This window comes from Scyliorhinus canicula, chromosome 7 (genome assembly GCF_902713615.1).
Source record: "Scyliorhinus canicula chromosome 7, sScyCan1.1, whole genome shotgun sequence".
Lineage (NCBI taxonomy): Eukaryota > Metazoa > Chordata > Chondrichthyes > Carcharhiniformes > Scyliorhinidae > Scyliorhinus > Scyliorhinus canicula.
The window spans coordinates 33866636-33889353 of NC_052152.1; the positions used below are offsets into that span (position 1 = coordinate 33866636).

Sequence of the window (22718 nt, forward strand, 5' to 3'; positions counted from 1 at the left end):
CTCTTGTGGATTATTCAGCACAATCATACCACAAATCTAAATACCAATTCACCAGAAAATTCCAGTACTTCCAAAAAGGGGTGGGGTAGGCAATCTGGGGAATAGGTGGGCTGTGTGCTAAGCCTGCCTGTGGGCAGCACGGTAGCATTTTGGATAGCACAATTGCTTCACAGCTCCAGGGTCCCAGGTTCGATTCTGGCTTGGGTCACTGTCTGTGCGGAGTCTGCACATCCTCCCCGTGTCTGCGTGGGTTTCCTCCGGGTGCTCCGGTTTCCTCCCACAGTCCAAAGATGTGCAGGTTAGGTGGATTGGCCATGATAAATTGCCCTTAGTGTCCAAAATTGCCCTTAGTGTTGGGTGGGGTTACTGAGTTATGGGGATAGGGTGGAGGTGTTGACCTTGGATAGAGTGCTCTTTCCAACAGCCGGTGCAGACTCGATGGGCCGAATGGCCTCCTTCTGCACTGTAAATTCTATTTAAAAAATTTCCATGGTCAAGCTTCATCTAAATAGTTTAGGTGGACTGCCAATGCCAGTGCTTGCCATTGGAGAGAAGGGATGGAGAATCTGGAGGATCTTGCATGGGACGGAGCCAGGGACCAGAACCCAAATGAATAAGACAGTCAGGGAGAAGCCACTGGCCTTGTTGGGAATGGTGGCCTTGAGTCCCCCCTCACTTTTCTAATCTCCAGCGGAACAAGCTCAGCCTGCCCAACCTATCCTCATAAGACAACCAACCCATTTCCGGTATCAATCTCATAAACCTTCTCTGAACTGCCTCTGATGCATTTACATCCTTCCGTAAATAAGGAGACTAAAGCAGGCCTTGATATTTTTGTGAGGCCAGAAACAGCCGTCTTGGTGCCGCAAAAATAACTGAGAATAAAAAACTTCTGGGACTATTTTCTGAGTGGCCTCTCAGTTAGCAGGAGCAGTAGTTGTCACATGTGTGGCAGATGTTCTACCCTTTGGTACACAAAAGTTCCATTGGGTGTGGAATTTAATTTAGGTATTGTAAAAAGACTCTTGCCTAAATGACCATTTAACTGATCACTTTAAAATCTTAAAGTTATACATGGTGACACTAAGGTGGGCAAGTTTATTTTTATATCACTTGTCAACTGGTCCTATTTACCTGTATAAACAAGCCAGATGGCAGCTGAACATTGCCCCCAGTGTATTTGGACGATGTGATAAATGGCTAATACGTTCACTGCATGGGCTATTCTAGAAATTTATTTTCTTGATGGTGGCAAGTGAAGCTAGACAATTTCTGCCAAACCCTGAGCACCAATGGGTAAATCCCCCACTACAGGTAGTGGGAGATTTACCGTGCAGGAGCATGGGACCAAAATTCAGAAAAATCTGACAAATGACCTCCATCCAATCTCTCCTCAGTAAAGAGAAAAGCGGCAGCTTTAGACATCTTGGGTTGTTGACGTAACAGCAATCAAGAAGCTCGACACCATCCAGGACAAAGCAGCCCGCTTGACAGCTCCCCCTTCCACAAACATTCAAACCCTCCACCACCGATGCACGGTGACAGCCGTGTGTACAATCCACAAGATGCACTGCAGGAATTCACCAAGGTTCCTTAGACAGCACCTTCCAAACCCACGACCGCTACCATCTGGAAGATCAAAGGCAGCAGATACATGGGAACCCCACCACGAGGAAGTTCCGCTCTGAGTCGCTGACCATCGTGATTTGGAAATATATCACCGTTCCTTCACAGTCGCTGGGTTAAAATCCTGGATCTCCCTCCCTAACAGCACAGTGGGTGTACACCTCAGGGAATGCCGCGGTTCAAGAAAGCATCTCACCACAACCAAAGGCAATTGAGATTGACAATAAACGCTAGCTTGGCCAATTTCACCAATATCCTGTAAATTAATTTTTTAAAATCCCCTCAGGCAATTGAACTGTTCCTAAATAAGACACTTTTCATTACCTTAGCGTTCTCATATCATTCAGTTTGGTTTTATGAACTTAATGCAGTGGTCTGTATTTAGTTGCTTGTGCGTCTCATGGATACTGTTGACTGTCCGGGATGATCATGTTGCTGACCTCATCTGTAGGGTTTATACAAGCTTGTTTCAATTCCATGATTCTCTGCAGTTACCTTCTGCAATTTGCTCATCTTTGGGTTTTATCTCCTTCTCCACTCTTTATGTCATTGTCTCGTTGAGGAATTAATGCTGATGGTGGTGTCAAAGATTGGTTCTGTTCCTCAGTCTCTGAAATGGGTCAGTATTTAGATCTCTCTGAATTTCCTTGTCATGCTGTCTCGACATCAAAGGTGCAATAATGTTGAAAACATTCCTGTGTGGGTAAAAAGCTGGAAAACCACTCTTCCTGCTCAAGACACAGTCTTTACGTGGTTTAATGATTTGATTTTGTGTTTTTTTTAATTGTGTGGCGTATCTCAGACATAAACACAATCTGGAATATTGCTGATCATTGGCAGCTTCAACTGACATGTAGGCTCATGTTTGAATATATTGATGGCAAGTCCTGACAGTCGGTGATCTGCCAGTTAAGGACATCACACCTCACATTTCTGGATAAGCTGCCCAGGATTGCAGTTTGGGCAGATCTGGCTCCTGGAAAGTTAGTAACGACACTCGGGCAGCTTTGTTTTATCGGGACGAGGTTACACACTCGTTATTCGGTGCGAGATTTTATTTTCAGGCTGTTTTTAGTGGTGCATTTTACCCTCGGTATTTTTCCCTATGTTCCAAATTTACAAGCAGGGACTGGGTGCCATGGCTGCAGAGGGGGAGCTGGGCGCTAAAAATCTCTTTAAAAGCCTGAATGATTGTTGGATTTGCTGGAGGGTAGCTGCCTGGGCAGGAGCGGGGAATGACTTGGTGCCAGGTCCTCGTCCCGTGGGGCGGGATTCTGTGATCCTGAGGCTAAGTGTTAACGCTGTCGGAAACGCTGTCACATTTCTTGACAGCGTCAACACGGCCACAGGATCAGCAATTCTGGCCCCTACAGGGGACCAGCATGGCACTGGAGCGGTTCAACTGGGCGCCGCGGGATCCGCGCATGTGCAGTGGCACCGGTGCCAATGCGCGCATGTGCAGTGGTTTCCTTCAACGCGCTGGCCTCAACGCATCATGGCACAGGGCTGCAGGGGCCGGAGGGGAAGAAAGGAGACCGCCAGCCAGAGAAGCCGTCAGCCGATCGGTGGGCCCCGATCGCGGGCCAGGCCACATCAGAGCCCCCCCCCCCCCCCCCGGGGTCGGACCCCCCCTCCTTCCCCCACAGGCCGCCCCCCGACCCTTCCATGGTGAGTTCCCGCCTGCTGAGAGCAAATGTGGATGGCACCGGCAGGACTCTGCGTTTTTACGATGGCCACTCGGCCCATCCCGGGCCAAGAATCGGCGGGCCGGCCTCGTAGAGTGGTCCCCGACCAGCACCGTGCCAACAACTCTGGTGCCAATGGTGCCGATTCTCCGCTCTGCAGAGAATCGCGTGCCGGCGTTGGGGCGGCGTGGATGATTTGCGCTGGTCGCAGGGATTCTCTGCACCGGCTCCGGGCTGAGAGAATCCCGTCCAGGGTGTTCACTCGGGTTTGGGGTGGCCTGACTCAGACCGCCATTGCTGCAGTGTGTGTTTTAAATGCACCCCTTTGGAACTACTTACATGCTCCTGGCTACTCACCCTGCTGAGTGCTCACTGTGTCCTGTGACGTACCTCAGGATCACAAGCTGTCTCCTCCTGGTGAGGCTGGCAATGGGTAGCACTGCTGCCTCACAGTGCCAGGGATGTGGGTTCAATTCTAGCCTTGGGTGACAGTGTGGAGTTTACACTTCCTCCCCGTGTCTGAGTGGTTTCCGTTTGGTGCTCTGTTTTCCTCCCAGAGTCCAAAGATGTGTAGGTTAGGTGGATTGGCCATGCTAAATTGCCCCTTCGTGTCTAAACGGTTAGGTTGGGTTGCGGGGGATTGGGTGGGAGTTCTTTCTGAGATTCGGTGCAGAATCAATGGGCCGAATAGTCTCCTTCGACACTGTAAGGATTCTATGTGAATATTCTGTCAACACTGGTCATCTAGAAGTCCATCCAGGTTGTCCCTTTGAACACCCTCACATCCCAGCTGTATCATCAAGGGGATGAGCGCCGTCAAGCTCAATCAGGGGCCCACCAGTTATTGGCACTCAGAAACTGCCCCACTGCAGAGAAAGCAGAGGATTAGCAGAGCTCATTCCAACCAAAGTGCTGACGGCACCTGCCACCTCCTCCCAGGCACTGCTCAGAAAGGCATGCTCGAGTCTGTGGCCCACCCTGGGGAAGAGGTGTCCCTCCTGCCCTCACTGGCATGGTGCTCTGGGCCAAGCAGGAACGTCACTGACATGCAGCTATGGGTCCAGCTGGGGCCCCCAAAATTGGTGGGGGTATTCTCTACATCACCTTCGTGGCTGCAGTGTGTGTGGTAAGTGCAGCACTTAAAAACAGCTCCAACTGTCAGGCACTTTGCCACTAACACTGGCCTCAGCAACGACAATGCCTGCTGGGCTGGGAATTTCTCTCAATTTGCGCCAGCAGAGTGCTGGCCCATTGGCATGTCCTGACTATTTACCGAATACTACCCACAACGGAAAGTGAATCACACTCTGTTCAGTTCTGGCCAGAACACTTAGTCCCCCAAACGGAGAGTTTCGGCCATTATCTGGATATTGAAGAGTTAAAACTATTTCCGCGATGTTTTCTCTTCGGTGGGGTCGACTGTTGGTCTATGATGAGGGTCTGATTAACGTGGCAAGGTTTATACAAACCAGCTTTGATAACCTACCTGTCAGCAATGTAAAGGATGAGAAGCAGAAATTCATGTGAGTGTGCTGGTGCTGTGGCTTTGGCCATTGCTCTATTTAGTTATAGATTTGTTTGCGTGATATTAATCTTCTATCTCCATACCTGGAGATGGACAAGGAATAACTTGCCTAGAGTGTATCTGGGCTTCAACCTGGGGGCAGTGCCCCCGAAAACAAAGCTGCACATAGGGCCCCAAGAACTCGAACTCCACCACTGGAAGTGACGATGAGTTATTGGCATACGGGAAGCCACATTGTAAACGACTTTTTAAACTATACCTTATAAAGAGTACAAAATTCAGAATAATTCTTACCTTTTTGAATTAAAGTATGTTTTTATTAAAATATTGCAAACAAACCTACAAAAATATTTGGGGTGAATGTTAATTTCTAAGGCACATCTAAATTGTTGTGAATGAGGTTGCATGCCTTCCTCGTCTTAAGCATAGTGAGTGAGAGTGGATAATAGGAGACTTTAACCACCCACATTTATGATCACATATTTTTCAGGTTTATGATGTGCAGTATCTGGTTTATCTGAATACTGTGAACCAGTATTGTTCATCAGGAACCATAAGTCTATCCAGTGAGGACAGCATTTCTACACTCAAAACCTCACATCATGTTTCTCTTATTCTAACATTTTCTAACCGATCCTAACATTTCTTGATAGATTTTAAAATATTTTCCAAAACAAATGTTGAAAATATGGAAAATCGTTTGGCCTTTTAGCAATCCAAAACTTGAGCTTAAAACATTTGGAAAAAACAGATTCTACCTTGATCAGATGGAGACTGGCTCCTCTAAGTTAGTAGCAGCTGTCATGATGTTACTTTGGCTTTCGGTGACTTCTTCAGTAATGTCGCCATTAACTACGCTGTTAGCATTATCCTCAGGCTCTGCCTTTGACTCTAACCCTCCATCCGAGTTTTTGCTACATTTAAACGTGTTACTGACTTCAGAGGCTTGACAGCTCACTACATCATTGTTGCCATTGTACTTTTCTTTTGTTGGTGCGGTTGGTGTATCTTCCCATTGCAGTGTGCTATAGACCAGGAATGGAACAGTCATATTATCTAAACTAAGTTGGCTGCTGCTATTCTGAAATTCCGTAGGTCCAGATGTGCTAGAAATGGATTTATTTCCTATTTGCTGTGAGAAGGATGTTGAGAACCTAGAAGTCCTTTGTAAACTGTATCGTCCACCCTCTTTATTCACTGAATTTGGTGCAGCACACGCAGCTGGTTTTTTGTTCAGGGGTAGGTGCTGGTGTACATCATAATCCCCCTGACCAGCTAAGCATCCTATGCTCAAGACAGATTCCTCATCTTCTGCACTTGTAACATACGAATAGTTGATGGCGCCATCTTGCAGCACACTCATTCTCATTTCAAGTGTATGAACGTTTGAGCAGGTATCAGGGGAGGGGCGATACATTACATCATGAAGACCGTCCCCATCTCCACTGGCCACTGATATCAACGTTACACCTGTCTCTGTGTCATCATCACTTTTCTGCCTTTCATGCTTCTCTCCTGCAACACAAACAAAGGTTTACATGACATAAAAGTAGAAATATCTTAAAATACATGGCAATCTTTGACAGAAAAAAACAGGCCAGGGTTTGGAGAACCCAAAGTGTACCATGGAGTTCACCTGACCCACGACTTTTACTAGATTGTGGTACGGGGAGCACACAGCCCACTCTACAGGTGTGGTGCAGCAGAAATTTAGAAGTAATTTTTAAAGCAAAACAATGTTTATTCTATGAACTCAGTTAACCTTTTTAAAAACATACAGTGAACATCTTAGCAACTATCAATTCAAATACAACCCCCCAAAGAATACAACACTCTAATTATTCCTTAAACTTTCCTTTGAACATCCATAAGACAGGCGCACATCAGGTTTAAATTCTCTACTGAAAGCAGTTATCACTCTGAATTCACCAAATGATCTAGATATTGTCTTTAGATGGCATAGAGATTGAAATTACACCTTCTTTGGCTAGCTTCAGCTCCAACACTAAAACAAAACCCAAAAAACAGACACACCCAAGCTTTTCCTCAAAGTGAAACTACAAAGCAGAGCCAGAGCTCAGCTCCGCCCACACTCTGACATCACTGCAGCCACTTGAGCAGACAAACATTTCTTAAAGTGACATTCCCATGACACCAGCTAAAAATCCAATTATACAGCCTTTTGATGTTACTACAAAAGAAAACCTTCTGTATGAGATGAGGAGGAATGGGGTAGAAGGAGGATCATCTGGAATATTAACAGTTGGACACATTAGTCTCTTATAGTGCTTTATATTCTATGTAACTGTATTGCCCTGCATGGGGCCGATGGGGTGAGAATGATTATCTTTCCCGCGGAGTACGAGCTCCTCTGCTGGAGGTGTGGATCTATATTAACCTCTCTATAAAAGGGCGGCCAGTAAGGCACTGACCAGAACAGGAACCCGGTAGGGATCTCTACCTGGCAGTGTTTTAAATAAAACTATGTTTCTTTATTTTGCTCAGTGTGGACTCCCAGGGTCCTTATTAAAGAAACTTTGGAAGTGGCTCAGTTCTGATCATGGGCTGAAACAGTGGGCTGTGAGAATATTTTGAATCTTAAACGGTCAACAGTAACAAAGATTTGAAAATCAACGACGTAACATTCCACATATCACACTAACTATTAAACAACATGGCAATGTCACCGTCCCATATTGGTACCAATACGAAGCTATGTTAGCCAATTTTCACAAAGCAAATCCAGCACACGGTACCAACCCTCGCAGGTCCCTCAACAGAAACAGAGGATAAGCCTGAGAATGCATTATTATGACCAGACCTTTGTCATTGAAGTGATCTGTCCATCAATGTGTGACTTGTTCCACTTACCAGTGCCTTTCTCCATTCAGGAATCGCAGCTGTGCTGGGGGATGGGGTAGGGGTTGGTGGGGATGGGAGGGTTGGGGTGAGGGGATGTCCTGTTATTCCTCGGGGGGTGGGATTTGCATTGTGGGAAGAACAGGGCCCGCCGCCGGACCTCGGCATTGGGCCGCCCAATTAAAATGGCGGTACGATACCAGGATTCCGTAGACATCTGGAAAGCTCTGCCCCATGCATAAATTAGCATGGTAAAGGAAGAGACTTGCATACTGGGCCCGGCCTGCCAGATGGTTCCCCCCTGTAACGCCCCCTCACCACCCCCAGAACACCCCCGACCAGACCCCCAGCCCTCGCCAAAGCCTCCCCCTCCCGGGCAGCGGAACGCCACTCCCCCTGCATCCCCCCCCCCCCCCTCCCCCCCACCCCGACTGTGGCGGCGCTGGACACAGCGCACAGCCGCCACATGAGGTTGAGAAAAACTCAGAGCACAAGTGCTGCATGCCGTCGGGAAGTCGGCCCATCGGGGGAGGGCTGTCAGGTGACATCCTGAGGCCGCCCCAACTGCATGCGGCGTACTCACTGATGACATCATTTTGGAGGGGGCGAAGCATCCAAAACCAGGTGCCACACCCGATTTAGACATCAAAAGGGACTCTCCGGCCAATCACCGAATATGATTATGGCGTCGGCAAGCGGAGAATCCCGGCCTTAATCTCCAGAATGGAGAATCATGGCCGAGGATGATAATTTTAAGATCAAGGCATTGCTTAATTAGGAGCCAATGTTGGTTGGCGAGCATAGGGGTGATTGGTGAACAGGACTTGATGCAAGTCAGGACATGATCAGCAGAGTTAGTATTTATGTGGCCCTTTACTCATAAAATCATAGAATTTACATTGCAGAAGGAGGCGATTTGGCCCATTGAGTCCGCACCAGCCCTTGGAAAGAGCAGCCCACCCAAGCCCACACACCCACCCTATCCCCATCACCTCACCCAATCCATTTTGGACACTGATGTGACCATCAATTCACAAGACACGTGGTTGGAAGTGAACAGTGGTTTTAATAGTCTTACAACTGAGCCTGCCTGCGATGAGATGAACTGGCAGCAGGCTCACAACTGCAGATCTTTATACTTCCAGTTAGTGGGAGGAGCAATGGGCGGAACCATGGGCGGAGCCAAGGGCGGAGCCCAGTACAAACTCCTCATCTCCCCCTATGGGCAGAGCCGCGCAACTGGTCGTATACCGAGCTTAGAGACACAACACATACAATATAACACAGTATGAATTACTAGGATTGTGATTGACCACGTTCACCCCCTGTAAAAAAATTAAGTCCAGCAGGGGTGATTGGTTTACAAATTGAGTCGGTCCGGCGGTCGAGTCGTCCTCTGAGATCTATGAAACACCGGGGTTGCAGCCTCTTCTGGTGGCTGGGTGGTGGCGGTCGGCAAGGGTACCATGGCGGACTCCGGGGGTGATTCGGTCCGAGCTTCGTACCCGACTGGTTCGACTGGTAGTGGGGAGTGCCGGAAACCCATAGGCGCGGGGGCGCGGAGCACGGGCAGTGAACCTGCAGGCGTGGGGGCGCGTGGGGTTGGGTGGTGTGTAGTGTGAGGGGCGCCTCGGCGGTAGTGGTGTCGGAGTTGGATCCTGCAGGAGCCAGGTCTCGGAGGGAAACAGTGTCCTGACGGCCGTCAGGGTATTCGATGAACGCGTATTGGGGGTTCGAGTGGAGTAGGAGCACTCTCTCCACGAGTGGGTCAGTTTTGTGAGTCTGGACGTGCTTCCGGAGGAGAACCGGGCCCGGTGTCTTTAACCATGCTGGGAGCGAAACCCCCATGGTAGTGCCCCTGGGGAAAACAAATAGCCGCTCATGAGGGGTCTGATTGGTGGCAGTACATAGGAGGGACCTAATAGCATGGAGCGCGTCGGGGAGAACCTCCTGCCAATAGGAGGTCGGGAGCTTCCTGGACCGGAGGGTCAGTAGGACGGTCTTCCAGATCGTCGCGTTCTCCCTCTCCACCTGCCCGTTCCCCCTGGGGTTGTAGCTGGTAGTCCTGCTCGAGATAATGCCCTTGTCAAGCAGGTACTGACGCAGCTCGTAGCTCATAAAGGACGAACCCCTGTCGCTGTGTACATAGCTGGGGAAACCAAACAGGGTGAAGATACTATGCAGGGCCCTAATGACTGTGTGGAAGGTCATATCGGGGCACGGGATAGCAAAGGGGAAGCTGGAGAACTCGTCTATGACTTTTAGGAAGTACACATTCCGATTGGTCGAGGGGACTGGCCCTTTGAAATCGATGCTCAGGCGTTCAAAGGGCCGGGAAGCCTTTACCAGATGGGCCCTGTCTGGTCTATAGAAGTGCGGTTTGCACTCCGCGCAGATCGGGCAATCCCTGGTGATGGCTTTTACCTCCTCGGTGGAGAAAGGCAGATTTCGGGCTTTGACGTAGTGGGCGAGCCGGGTGACCCCCGGGTGGCAGAGGTCATTGTGGATAGCTTTCAGGCGGTCGTCTTGCGCGCTGTCGCACGTGCCGCGGGACAGGGCATCTGGGGGCTCGTTGAGCTTCCCCGGTCGGTACATGATATCGTACTTGTAGGTGGAGAGTTCGATCCTCCACCGTAGGATCTTATTGTTTTTAATTTTGCCCCTTTGTGAGTTGTCAAACATAAAGGCAACCGATCTTTGGTCGGTGATGAGGGTGAACCTCCTACCTGCGAGGTAGTGCCTCCAGTGACGTATAGCTTCCACGATGGCTTGTGCTTCCTTTTCGACCGAGGAATGTCGAAGTTCCGAAGCGGAGAATGTTCGGGAGAAAAAGGCGACTGGTCTCCCCGCCTGATTTAGGGTGGCTACGAGAGCGACTTCTGAGGCATCACTCTCAACCTGGAAAGGGACGGATTCATCCACCGCCCGCATGGCCGCTCTGGCGATGTCCTCCTTGATCAGGTGAAGGCCTGGCGAGCCTCACCTGATAGAGGAAAGAGTGTGGCCTTAAATAGTGGGCGGGCTTTGTCCGCATATTGAGGGACCCACTGGGCATAATATGAGAAAAACCCCAGGCACCTTTTGAGGGCAATGAGGGAGAGGGAGTTGTAAGAGGGGATGCATCCGGTCCGGGTCGGGGCCCAGGACTCCGTTTTACACGACATAGCCGAGGATGGCTCGCCTGGTCGTGCGGGAAAACGCATTTCTCCGTGTTATACGTGAGGTTGAGTTTCTGGGCAGTCTGGAGAAATCGATGGAACTTAGCATCGTGGTCCTGCTGATCATTGCTGCAGATGGTGACGTTGTCCAAGTACGGAAACGTGGCCCGCAGCCCGTACTGGTCCACCATTCGATCCATTGCTCGTTGGAACACCGAGACCCCATTCGTGACACCAAAGGGAACCCGGAGGAAGTGGAAGAGGCGGCCGTCGGCCTTGAACACCGTGTAGTGGCGGTCCTCCGGGCGGATTGGGAGCTGGTGGTATGCAGACTTCAGATCCACCGTGGAGAAGACTTTATAATGGCCGATCTTATTCACCATGTCTGCAATCCTGGGGACTGGGTACGCATCGAGCAGCGTGAACCGATTAATGGTTTGGCTATAGTCCACTACCATTCGGAATTTTCCCCCGGTCTTGACGACCACCATCTGAGCTCTCCAGGGGCTATTACTGGCCTCTATGATCCCCTCACGTAGAAGCCTATGGACCTCGGTTCTGATAAACACCCTGTCCTGCAGGCTGTATCGCCTGCTGCGAGTGGCTACGGGTTTGCAGTCCGGCGTGCGATTGGCAAAGAGTGGAGGGGGGTCAATTTTTAGCGTAGCAAGGCTGCAGATAGTGAGTGAGGGCAAGGGCCCGCCGAAGCTGAGTGTGAGGCTTTTGAGGTTGCACTGGAAGTCGAGTCCCAGTAAGAGTGGGGCGCAGAGTTCGGGGAGTACGTATAGCTGGAAGTTTGAGTAGCTAGTGCCCTGGATCGTTAGGGTCGTGGCGGTGCGCCCTTGGAGGTGAACGGAGTGTGAGCCCGAAGCGAGGGAGATAGTTTGCCGTGCAGGGAAAATAGGGAGCAAACAGCGTCTTACCATTTCTGTGTGTACGAAGCGCTCGGTGCTCCCGGAGTCAAGGAGGCATGGTGTCCTGTACCCGTTGATTTTAATGGTCATCATTGAGTTGCGGAGGTGTTTCAGACGCGAGTGGTCCAAAGTGACCGTGCTGAGTTGCAGGTAGTCGGCGGCTCGATCAGCTGTGCTGGAGTGACCCCGTGATGACTGCCCTCTTGAGTTCGTAGTCTTCGAGGTGAGTTTCAGAGTTTGAAGAGGATGGATCCCAAGATGGCCGCCCCCGTGGATCGCACGTGGCGGGCGGCGAGGAAGATGGCGCCCAAGACGGCGGCCCCCATGAGTCGCACGTGTCGGGTGGGGGCGGAGTCAGAGTACAGGCCTCAGCATTTCGAGGCCTGCAGGCCTGTGAGTTTTGGAAACGAGTGATCTGGTATTGCGGGAGAGTTTGGAGAGGGGGATTTCTTCGTCAGGCAGACCCGGGCATAGAGTCCTTTGCGACTGCAGCTGCTGCAGGTCGCGTTGCGGACGGGGCAGTACTGCCGTGGGTGCTGGGGCTGTCCGCAGAAATGGAACACTGGGGCTGGTAGTGGGTGGGTGGCCGCACGGCATAGGCCTGGGGCAGTCGCTGGTCAGGGGCCCAGGATGGGGTCGCTTGGTCCACGGGGAACGAGGTGAGGCTGCGGAACGAGACCCCCATGGACAATTCTACAGTGTCCTCCAAGTTCTGGGCCCCTTTCTCAAGCAACCGCTGGCACATATAGTTTGACCTGAGCCCTGCCACATACACATCTCTGACAGCGAGCTCCATATGCTGTTCGGCTGATACAGCTTGGTAATTACAGTCCCGAGCTAAAGCTTTTAAATCCCGCAGGAATTCAGCCAACGACTCCGCGGGGCGCTGGCGGCGGGTCGTAAAAATGTGGCGCGTGTAGACCTCGTTGATGGGCCTCACATACGTTCGATCTAGCATGGCTAGGGCCCCCGTATACGAGGTAATACTGTTAAGTTGAGTAGAGATACGGTGCCTCACCCTTGCGTGCAGTAGACTGAGTTTCTGCTCCTCTGTAGTTTCTAATTTGCTTGATTCAGCCAGGTAGGCCTTGAAACATCTGAGCCAGTGTTGAAAGATTTCTTTTGCCTCTGCAGCCTGCATGTCAAGTTCTAGTCGATCAGGTTTGAGGGCTGATTCCATAGTCGTTTTCTTCAAGTTTCCTAAGACTATTAAATTGATGTGACCATCAATTCACAAGACACGTGGTTGGAAGTGAACAGTGGTTTTAATAGTCTTACAACTGAGCCTGCCTGCGACGAGATGAACTGGCAGCAGGCTCACAACTGCAGATCTTTATATTTCCAGTTAGTGGGAGGAGCCATGGGTGGAAAAATGGGTGGAGCAAAGGGCGGAGCCCAGTACAAACTCCTCATCTCCCCCTATGGGCAGAGCCGCGCAACTGCTCGTATACCGACCTTAGAGACAAAACACAAACAATATAACACAGTGTGAATTACTAGGATTGTGATTCACCACAAACACTGAGGGCAATTTATCATGGCCAATCCACCTAATCTGCACATCTTTGGACTATGGGAGAAACCGGAGCACCCGGAGGAAACCCACGCACACACGGGGAGGACGTGCAGACTCCACACAGACAGTGACCCAAGCCAAGAATCAAACCTGGGACCCTGGAACACCAGAGCTGAATACTTGTGCTCGTCTTTGAGTAATTGAAGTGACTGTAGTTTGCCGAGCGTTTACTGATGAAAATGTATTGATTTTAAGTTACATTTTAAACACACTTTTAACTTTACTCAGTTAATCATCAAATCATTGAGTGACCCAAAATTATGAGAACTGAGATTTAACCAGTGGGATTCTCCCTTCTGGGGGACTATATCCCTATGCCGGTGGGAGAACCAGCGCCAACCGCTCCGGTATGGGGATTCTCTGCACTTTTGGGGCCTAGGTAGACGCTGGAGGGGCACAGCTCCAGCTGGCGCCGAAGGGACGGTGCAAATTCACGCATGCGGCGAAGGGCCGATGTAATCTTGCGCATCCGCGGAACCGCCAGCGTGGTTCCGCGCATGCGCAGACCAGCCGGTGTATTTTGGTGCATACACGGGGGTGTTCCTTTCTCTACGCCGTCCATGGCGGAGCCCTACAGGGGACGGTGGGGAAGGCCCTCTCCCTAGGGTCGGCTCCTCGCCACACACCCCCCCCCCCCGAGGACCGCCCCCACCGACTTACCTGCTTGGTCCCGCCGTGTGGGACCATCCATAACCCACGCCGGCGAGACTGGGCAAAAACGGATGGCAACACGGCCCATCGGGGCCCGGAGAATTGCAGGGGGGGGGGGGGGGCGCACCGGCGTGGTGTACATCCCACACCCGCCCGAAAAACAGAGCCAGAGGTTACTGCAGTCGGGGCAGGATTCGCGCCGCCCGCCGGGGATTCTCCGACCCGGCTGGGGGTGGGGGGGGGGGGGGGGGGGGCGCGGGGGGGGGGGGGGGGGGGGGGTCGGAGTATCCCGCCCAACATGTCTGTGGTACAGTATCCCTTTTTCAAAATTATTCCTCAGTTTCACACTTCTAACACCAGGCATCATTTTGTGTCCACATAGGATCACTGTTTAGTTAGAAAGCATAGAAGTTTAAAAAAAAGGCAGAAGGAGCAGATCAGTCAAAAATCAATGGAGAGCCTTAACACCACAGCATGTCAGTGATGTCACTGATCGTTATCCATCCAGAGGACAAACCTGATAGTGCAGTTTTGGCGTCCTTATCTGAGGAAGGATGTTCTTGCTATGGAGGGAGTGCAGCAAAGGTTTACGAGGCTGAGGGGTTGATAAAGCAATCCAATCACTTCAGTGTTAATAGAAATCAGATTTTCTGGTTAGCTATAGAAAAGATAGATAAAAGGTTTAATGAAGAACCCATGCCTCTTGGTGTATATGAGCTCTCCCAAAGAGAGGGGGGGCAGGGCAATCATCAGTAGTTGCAGCTGTATAAATACAGCTGGCAAGTGTGGCACCAGCTGGGAAGGAAGCAGTAGTGAACTACGGCTGCTGTGTACAGAACAGTGGTGAGCACTGTTGCTTCACAGCACCAGGATCCCAGGTTCAATTCGCGACTTGGGTCACTGTGCGGAGTCTGCATGTCCTCCCTGTGTCTGCGTGGGCTTCCTCCGGGTGCTCCAGTTTCCCGCCACAAGCCCCGAAAGATATGTTGTTAGGTAATTTGGACATTCTGAATTCTCCCTCCGTGAACCCGAACAGGTGCCGGAATGTGGTCTCTAGGGGCTTTTCACAGTAACTTCATTGCGGTGTTGATGTAAGCCTACTTGTGAAAATAAACATTGTTATATTGTTGCAAATAAAGTTGCTTTCTGTCTGAATCACAAACCCGTGCTGGATTCTTCGTGGCCTTCACAAAAGACTAATTATCTTATTTAAAGTTGCAACCTACCTCCTTGTATTGGGTTACTCACCTGCCTGACTTCATCCTCGGTTACAGCCAGAAATGGGTGGGGTAGAGGTGGGTTTGGACAGGGAAATGAATTTGAGATTTAACCCTATCTCACCCATTACCCCACCCAAATCCATCTCTTTTTCCAAATTAAAATTCAACCATCAGCCACTGACCAGCGTGACTTTATCAAGTCAGTCATTCTTCACTTTTTTATCATGTTAGCTGTGGCTCGGGTTGGTAGAACTATTATCTCACAGTCAGCAGAGTGTGGGTTCAAATCCCGCTCCAGAGACATAAATCCATGCTTCTAGCACAGAGGGAGTGTTAAGAACATAAGAACTAGGAGCAGGAGTAGGCCATCTGGCCCCTCGAGCCTGCTCCGCCATTCAATTAGATCATGGCTGATCTTTTGTGGACTCAGCTCCACTTTCCGGCCCGAACACCATAACCCTTAATCCCTTTATTCTTCAAAAAACTATCTATCTTTACCTTAAAAACATGTAATGAAGGAGCCTCAACTGCTTCACTGGGCAAGGAATTCCATAGATTCAGAACCCTTTGGGTGAAGAAGTTCCTCATAAACTCAGTCCTAAATCTACTTCCCCTTATTTTGAGGCTATGCCCCCTAGTTCTGCTTTCACTCGCCAGTGGGAAACAACCTGCCCGCATCTATCCTATCTATTCCCTTCATAATTTTATATGTTTCTATAAGATCCCCCCTCATCCTTCTAAATTCCAATGAGTACAGTCCCAGTCTACTCAACCTCTCCTCGTTATCCAACCCCTTCAGCTCTGGGATTAACCTAGTGAATCTCCTCTGCACACCCTCCAGTGCCATTACGTCCTTTCTCAAGTAAGGAGACCAAAGCTGAACACAATACTCCAGGTATGGCCTCACTAACACCTTATACAATTGCAGCATAACCTCCCTAGTCTTAAACTCCATCCCTCTAGCAATGAAGGACAACATTCCATTTGCCTTCTTAATCACCTGTTGCACCTGTAAACCAACTTTCTGTGACTCATGCACTAGCACACCCAGGTCTCTCTGCACAGCAGCATGCTTTAATATTTTATTGTTTAAATAATAATCCCGTTTGCTGTTATCCCTACCAAAATGGATAACCTCACGTTTGTCAACATTGTATTCCATCTGCCAGACCCTAGCCCATTCACTTAACCTATCCAAATCCCTCTGCAGACTTCCAGTATCCTCTGCACTTTTCGCTTTACCAGTGTTGCTTTATTGGAGCCTCCATCTTTCAGATGAGATGTTAAACCAAGACCACATTTGTGTTCTCAGGTGGGCATAAACCACTAATATTTATTCCTTAAATGACCATCACTAACACATATTTCCTGGTCATTTGTGGGAGAATGCTGTGCACAAATTAGCTGTCATGTTTCTTATATTATAACACTGACTGCACTTCAAAGAGTATTTCATTAGGCGTAAAGCACTTTGAGATATCCTGAGATTGTGCACAGAACTATACAAACATAAGAAGCAATGGCAGAGGTAGGTAATTTGGGCCTTCCAACCTGCTCCACCATTCAGTAAGATCATAGCTGATCTTCATCTTCAACTCCACCTTTCTACACTATTCCCATATTCCTTAATTTCCCTTGTCACCCAAAAATCAATTGATCTTTGGCTGGAATATTCTCAAAGGTGGCACGGTGGCACAGTGGTCAGCAGTGCTGCCTCACAGCGCCAGGGTTTGATTCCGACCTCGGGTTACTGTCTGTGTGGAGTTTGCACTTCCTGTGTGGGTTTCCTCTGGGTGCTCCGGGTTCCACCCACAGTCCAAAGATGCACAGGTTAGGTGGATAGAACTATTCCAAACAACCATCAGTTTGCCATTATTTTTGAGTAGATGTTTTGTTGCCTTAATTGAAAGATAATTTACAGAGAACACTGCACAGAACAAAAAAACTTTCAATTATTGAATTTTGAGGTATAATATGCTCTGTTCTTTCTCCTGCCCTTTTTAAATGACACCCCATTAGAAGGAGTAAATGTGGAGGGTTCCATAGAGATCTCTCAAGGGCCTGCTTGTAATTCCACCAGCTACCTAATTTCATGTGTTGCAGTCTCCGATGCTCCTGCATGTGCAGCTGGATAGATTGGGTTTAAAAATGTCTACTTTTTTGAGTGGATGCAGATGCTGGCAGTGAATTGGTGGTGGCTGAGAAGCATCCTCCTCTTCCTGTGTTTTTATATTCATATCTCGACTGGAGTCTTAGTCCTGACAGCGATACCCCATCTCTCGCTGTTGTATTGACTGTGGCTGGGATTTTCCAGCCACTCTGTAGTCGGACCCGCCACGCGAGGTACAGCGGCCCAGCCAAAAGTCCTTTGACTTTCAGTGGGATCGGATAATCAGGTGGCAGGCGAAGCCGGACGATCCCACCCTATGGCATTGCTGTGGGCTCTGGGGATTTCTTCTTGATAGCTGCGTATATTGCTCACAAGTATGTTAAAGCTTTTGCAGACTGAGGTTTCTGAAATTATCTGACTGTACTCACCATCCATAGACCTGAGATCTCCACAGTAGATGTCACTGATACTCTTCTGTTCCGTGGCAGTATACAGAACAGATAACCCACAGCCCACCTAATTGGCAGAATCTGTAATTCTATCCACAGCACCTTCGAGGATCTCAAATAACATATCTGACACTCAGTAACAACTTTTGACAATCTAAATTAATTGACTGTCATAGTCGTGTTTAGCAGTTTAAGGTAATTTACAGTGATCCTCGCTACTCATAGAATCCCATAGAATCCCTACATGATGGCCCATCATGTCTGCACCTCTGAAAGAGCATCCTACCCCATCCCATCCCTATAACCTCACCTAACCTGCACATCCCTGGACCTTAAGGGGCAATTTAGCATGGCCAATCCACCTAACCTGCACATCCTAACAGCACTGTTGATGTACCTACACCAGGGGTGGGCAAACTACGGCCCGCCTTTATGCGGCCCACCAAGATCAAGTCATTAAAAAAAATATATATTTTTTATTTTAATTTTTTTAAAATTAAGGTTAATGGGGGGGGCTGTTGGGTTACTGGTATAGGGTGGATACGTTGACTTGAGTAGGGTGATCATTGCTCGGCACAACATGTGTTTCATGTGAAGTTTCTACTTTAAAATATTAATTAATAAAAATTAATTGCTTTTTTTTCTTTAAACTGAGTTACTTTGTTTTTCAAATAAATGTGTTTCATGTAAAGTTTCTACTTTAAAATATTAATTAATAAAAATTAATTGCTTTTTTTCTTTAAACTGAGTTACTTTGTTTTTCAAATAAATGTGTTTCATGTAAAGTTTCTACTTTAAAATATTAATTAATAAAAATTAATTGCTTTTTTTTCCTTTAAAAACCTTTTATTTTGGCTATTTTAAATATTAATTATTTTACTTAATATACTATGCGGCCCTTTAAAATTGTGAATTTCTGAATGTGGCCCTTGCACAGAAAAGTTTGCCCACCCCTGACCTACACCATAATGGACTGGAGCGGTTCAAGAAGGCAGCTCCTGTACCTTCTCAAGGGTAATTATGGACAGGCAATAAATGATGGTGTAGCCTGCGACGGCCGTAAAAGAATAAAAAGAGTTGGCCTTTCAACCCGGAAGCATTCCTCAGTTCCTTTATGCCACCCATAAAGGTGCTAAAATATTATAGGACAATCTGTGAAACATTCTTCACCCATCTGTATTCCAATTTGTGAATTCCCACAGCTAATTGTATTGAAGCAAAATTCTGATGCTCTGGAGCAAATCATTATACATCGGATGTTGTAAGTTTAACTTTGGACAATTCGATCACACAAGATACATTCCAGACCAGAAAGAAAGTGAGTGAATCCATTGAAGCAATGGCCTGGTTTTCATTCCATTGGTATAAGTTGATATTTTTTCAAATCAGAGTTGTCCAACAATGAGCTCCATCAGCTTGTCATCCAGGAGTGAAGATGAAAATTCACCCCAAGGTCTCTGTACCTATGTCCATCTCTCTGTCCCCAGGTGAACTACGTTTTCTCTTCTTACATCTATCCAGGTGGATCTCGGGTTATCCCTGCCTTTCTCTCTCTATGTCGTTGTGTGCATTTGTTCGCTTTGTGTCTTTGGCTGGCCATGTCCCCAATGTATATTACTTGAATTTAGGATATCAGAACCCAAAGTGGACTTGAAGACAATCGACCACTTCAAGGAGGGAGAGTTCGAGACTGCTGTGATGATCCACAAATCGTTACTGAGAGAATGCAGGCTGGAGCAGCAACACCCAGAGTAACTGATTCTCTGGCACGTTTGAAGCACTGATTCCCTGTGGCAAGGTTAAGGACTCCAGTATGGTAGCATAGTGGTTAGCACAGTTGCTTCACAGCTCCAGGGTCCCAGGTTCAATTCCTGGCTTGGCTCACTGTCTGTGTGGAGTCTGCACGTTCTCCCCGTGTCAGCGTGTGTTTCCTCCGGGTGCTCCGGTTTCCTCCCACAGTACAAAGATGTGCAGGTTAGGTGGATTGGCCATGCTAAATTGCCCTTAGTGTCCAAAAAGGTTAGGCTGGGCTACAAGGATACAGGGGATAGGGTGGATATGTGGGGCTCAAGTTGGGTGCTCTTTCCAAGGGCCGCTACAGACATGATGGGCTGAATGGCCTCCTTCTGCACTGTCGCCAATACTGTGGGTATATCTATTTATCTTAGTGAACCACAAGCCTTCCCTTATATCGATTAAATGACCACACAACCAGTTAGTTAGTTCAAAAGATGATTTCTTTACATACACAAGAATTATCTCAACATGCAAACACAATATCTACTATGAGTTAAACTACACCTATCAGCTACAATAACCTATATTTAACTTCAGGGCGACCGGCACTGTGTAAATGGATAAGGCCTTTATCTGGATTTCACTTGGCTGGTTTGAAGAAAGTGGCTCTGTGTCTGCTGGGCTCATCCGTCAGGTAGCGATCGTTGATCTTGAACTTAGCTGACTGTTCCTGCTGCGATCCAGTTGGCACAGGCCGGATCCAAAAGAGACAGAACATATGGCTGTGCTCTCTTTTATCCCTTTGGGATTTCGTGCTCTTTGGGGTGGTCCTTAAGCTTGGACCCAATAGTTCGACAGGGCTCTGATCACTGTCTTCGATTTCGGCCAATAAAGGGATGGGTGCCTTGGTGGCTGGGTGGGTCCTTAGCGGTCATTGACCTTGGCAGTTGGGCTTTCTGAGTAAGGAGAGTGGCGCCAATCAGTCTGTACCAGTTGCTTGATTGGAGTTCTATTGTCCTGGTAAAATGTGCCATTAAAATGCAAACGAGCAGGGGTTTCGATCAGGTCTGGTTACCTGTGTTCCAGATACACATAGGCTCTGTATCTGTCTGAGTCCTGGGTTGCCATAATTTACATGGTCCTTTGCAGGTGGCAATCTTAGATGGCTACAGTACATTCTATGATTCTATGAAATAGATTACAATACACATAAAAAAACGCGCAATTGTACAAGATGGGGCATTAGCAATTCAGTTAATTTGAAACAGCAATAGGAGACTTGGCAGAGGAGTGGGTACTAAGTGTCCGTGTGCTTTATTGAAGGGGCTGTTTAGCACAGGGCTAAATCGCTGGCTTTGAAAGCAGACCAAGGCAGGCCAGCAGCACAGTTCAATTCCCGTACCAGCCTTACTGAAGACGCCGGAATGTGGCGGCTAGGGGCTTTTCACAGTAACTTCATTTGAAGCCTACTTGTGACAATAAGCGATTTCCATTTCATTTCATGTAATGGAATTTCCCATTGAAACCACCCCACATGGCTGGGAAACCCACCGGTGGGGGTGTACTGCTGGTGGGAACAGAGAATCCCAATGGCTGGAGAATTCCGGCCACTATCTGGATTATTTCACCAGCTCCATACCAGGATTGTCCAGGAAGAAGTTAGGGAGCAATGCATAATGAGAGAGAGGGCTTTGGGAAGCATGCTTCAACTTAAATGGGAATTATTGGCACCCATTCTGGGGATGGTGTAAGTTCTTCCGCTAGAACTCCGCTAGAACATTTGAAATTCGGGAAAAGGGGACAGGAAAAGAAAGGTGAGAATAGAAGGTGGAAGCAGGTTAGCAACTCATTTGGCAAGAAGGACAGCACACACCAGGAATTAAAGGGGTTGAGGAAAGAAAACAACTAAGTCATAGCTAACAGGAATATAGGAATGGGGACAATGAAGTAAAAAAGATTAGCTTTCAGACCCCCTCCCTCTCCTTTCAACAATCCAAAAAAAACCTGCTTACATGGCACTATTTGAGTATGAGAAATAAACTGGGTAATTACAAGCAATTATGTCGCAGTATTTAATAGCAATAACATAACCTTGGCTGAAAACTGTGCAAGAGTGAAAATAAGCATATCAGGTTATAACAAGTTTGTGAGGAGGAACAGAATAGGCAAGGAGGAAGAGGAATAGCAATATGGTTAAGGAAGGAATACACAGACCCATAGAAAGGTTACGGTGCAGAAAGACGCCATTCAGCCCATCGTGTCTGCGCCGGCCAGAAAATAGAAAAATGAAACAAGCCGCTAATTGAAATCTTGTTTTCCAACATCTGCTTCATAGCTTTGCAGGTTAAAGCACTTCAGATGCAGAGCCAACCAACTTAGGCAGTGAATTCCACACGCCCACCACCCTCTGCTAGAAAAAGCTTTTTCTCATGTTCGCTCTGATCCTTCTTCCAATCGCCTTAAATCTCTGTCCCCTGGACCCCTCGGCTCAGGGCAACAAGTTGTTCCTGTCTATCCTAGCCAGGCCCCTCATAATTTTGTACACCTCAATTAGGTTACCCATTAGTCTCCTCTGCTCTGAGAAAAAAACACTAGCCTATCCAATCTCTCCTCATAGTTGCAATTTTCAAGACTTACCAACATGATGTAAGAAGTTCAGAACCAGTCACATGTTTAGCGATCCAATATTAAAAAGTGTCTTACATTTATTTGGTTCTATTTAGGTGCACAATTGTCAGAGTGAAACAGGTTGGTCACACAGAAAGATCAGGCAGGTAAGTGCAAGTAACACATTTTGCCCCAGTAGATTTTAATTACCCACTCATCAACAGGAAATAGGAAAGAAAAATAGAGGAAAACTGAATAGAATTCTGAGTACTGGACTCCTTCCTCAAACGGTATGTTCATACACATCAGGAAAGAGACATTGCTAGATCTAGTTTTGAGTAACATAATATATAAAGGAGGTAAGTTGAATGTGTGCAAGCTCCTCTGTGATGTGACTTGGGGGCCAAAATTTAATTGGAAGGTTCGTCTGAAAAACATGGGTAGCCGATTAAAGAAGGTCAAATTTTAGGAAACAGAGAATTAGCTGAGGTAAGATGGAAAGTGAACATAGCTCACAGAATTGTAGGTCAACAAGAGGACATTTTTAAAAGCCAGTTTACAAATGCATCTCATTTAAATATAAAGGAGAGACTACTTGAAG

General features: G+C 48.0%; 1 protein-coding gene across 6 annotated transcripts in view; it reads right to left on the reverse strand.

The window, feature by feature from the left end:
• Positions 1-5131: 5131 nt before the first annotated feature.
• The window catches only part of ros1 (c-ros oncogene 1, receptor tyrosine kinase), a 335442-nt gene continuing 317855 nt past the window's right edge, over positions 5132-22718 (reverse strand). For all 6 annotated transcript variants that reach the window (XM_038801721.1, XM_038801720.1, XM_038801719.1 and 3 more), the window contains one exon: positions 5132-6351. In XM_038801721.1, the coding sequence (XP_038657649.1) occupies positions 5600-6351 (752 nt within the window). In that variant the 3' untranslated portion in view covers positions 5132-5599. The remainder of the gene's footprint in view (positions 6352-22718) is intronic.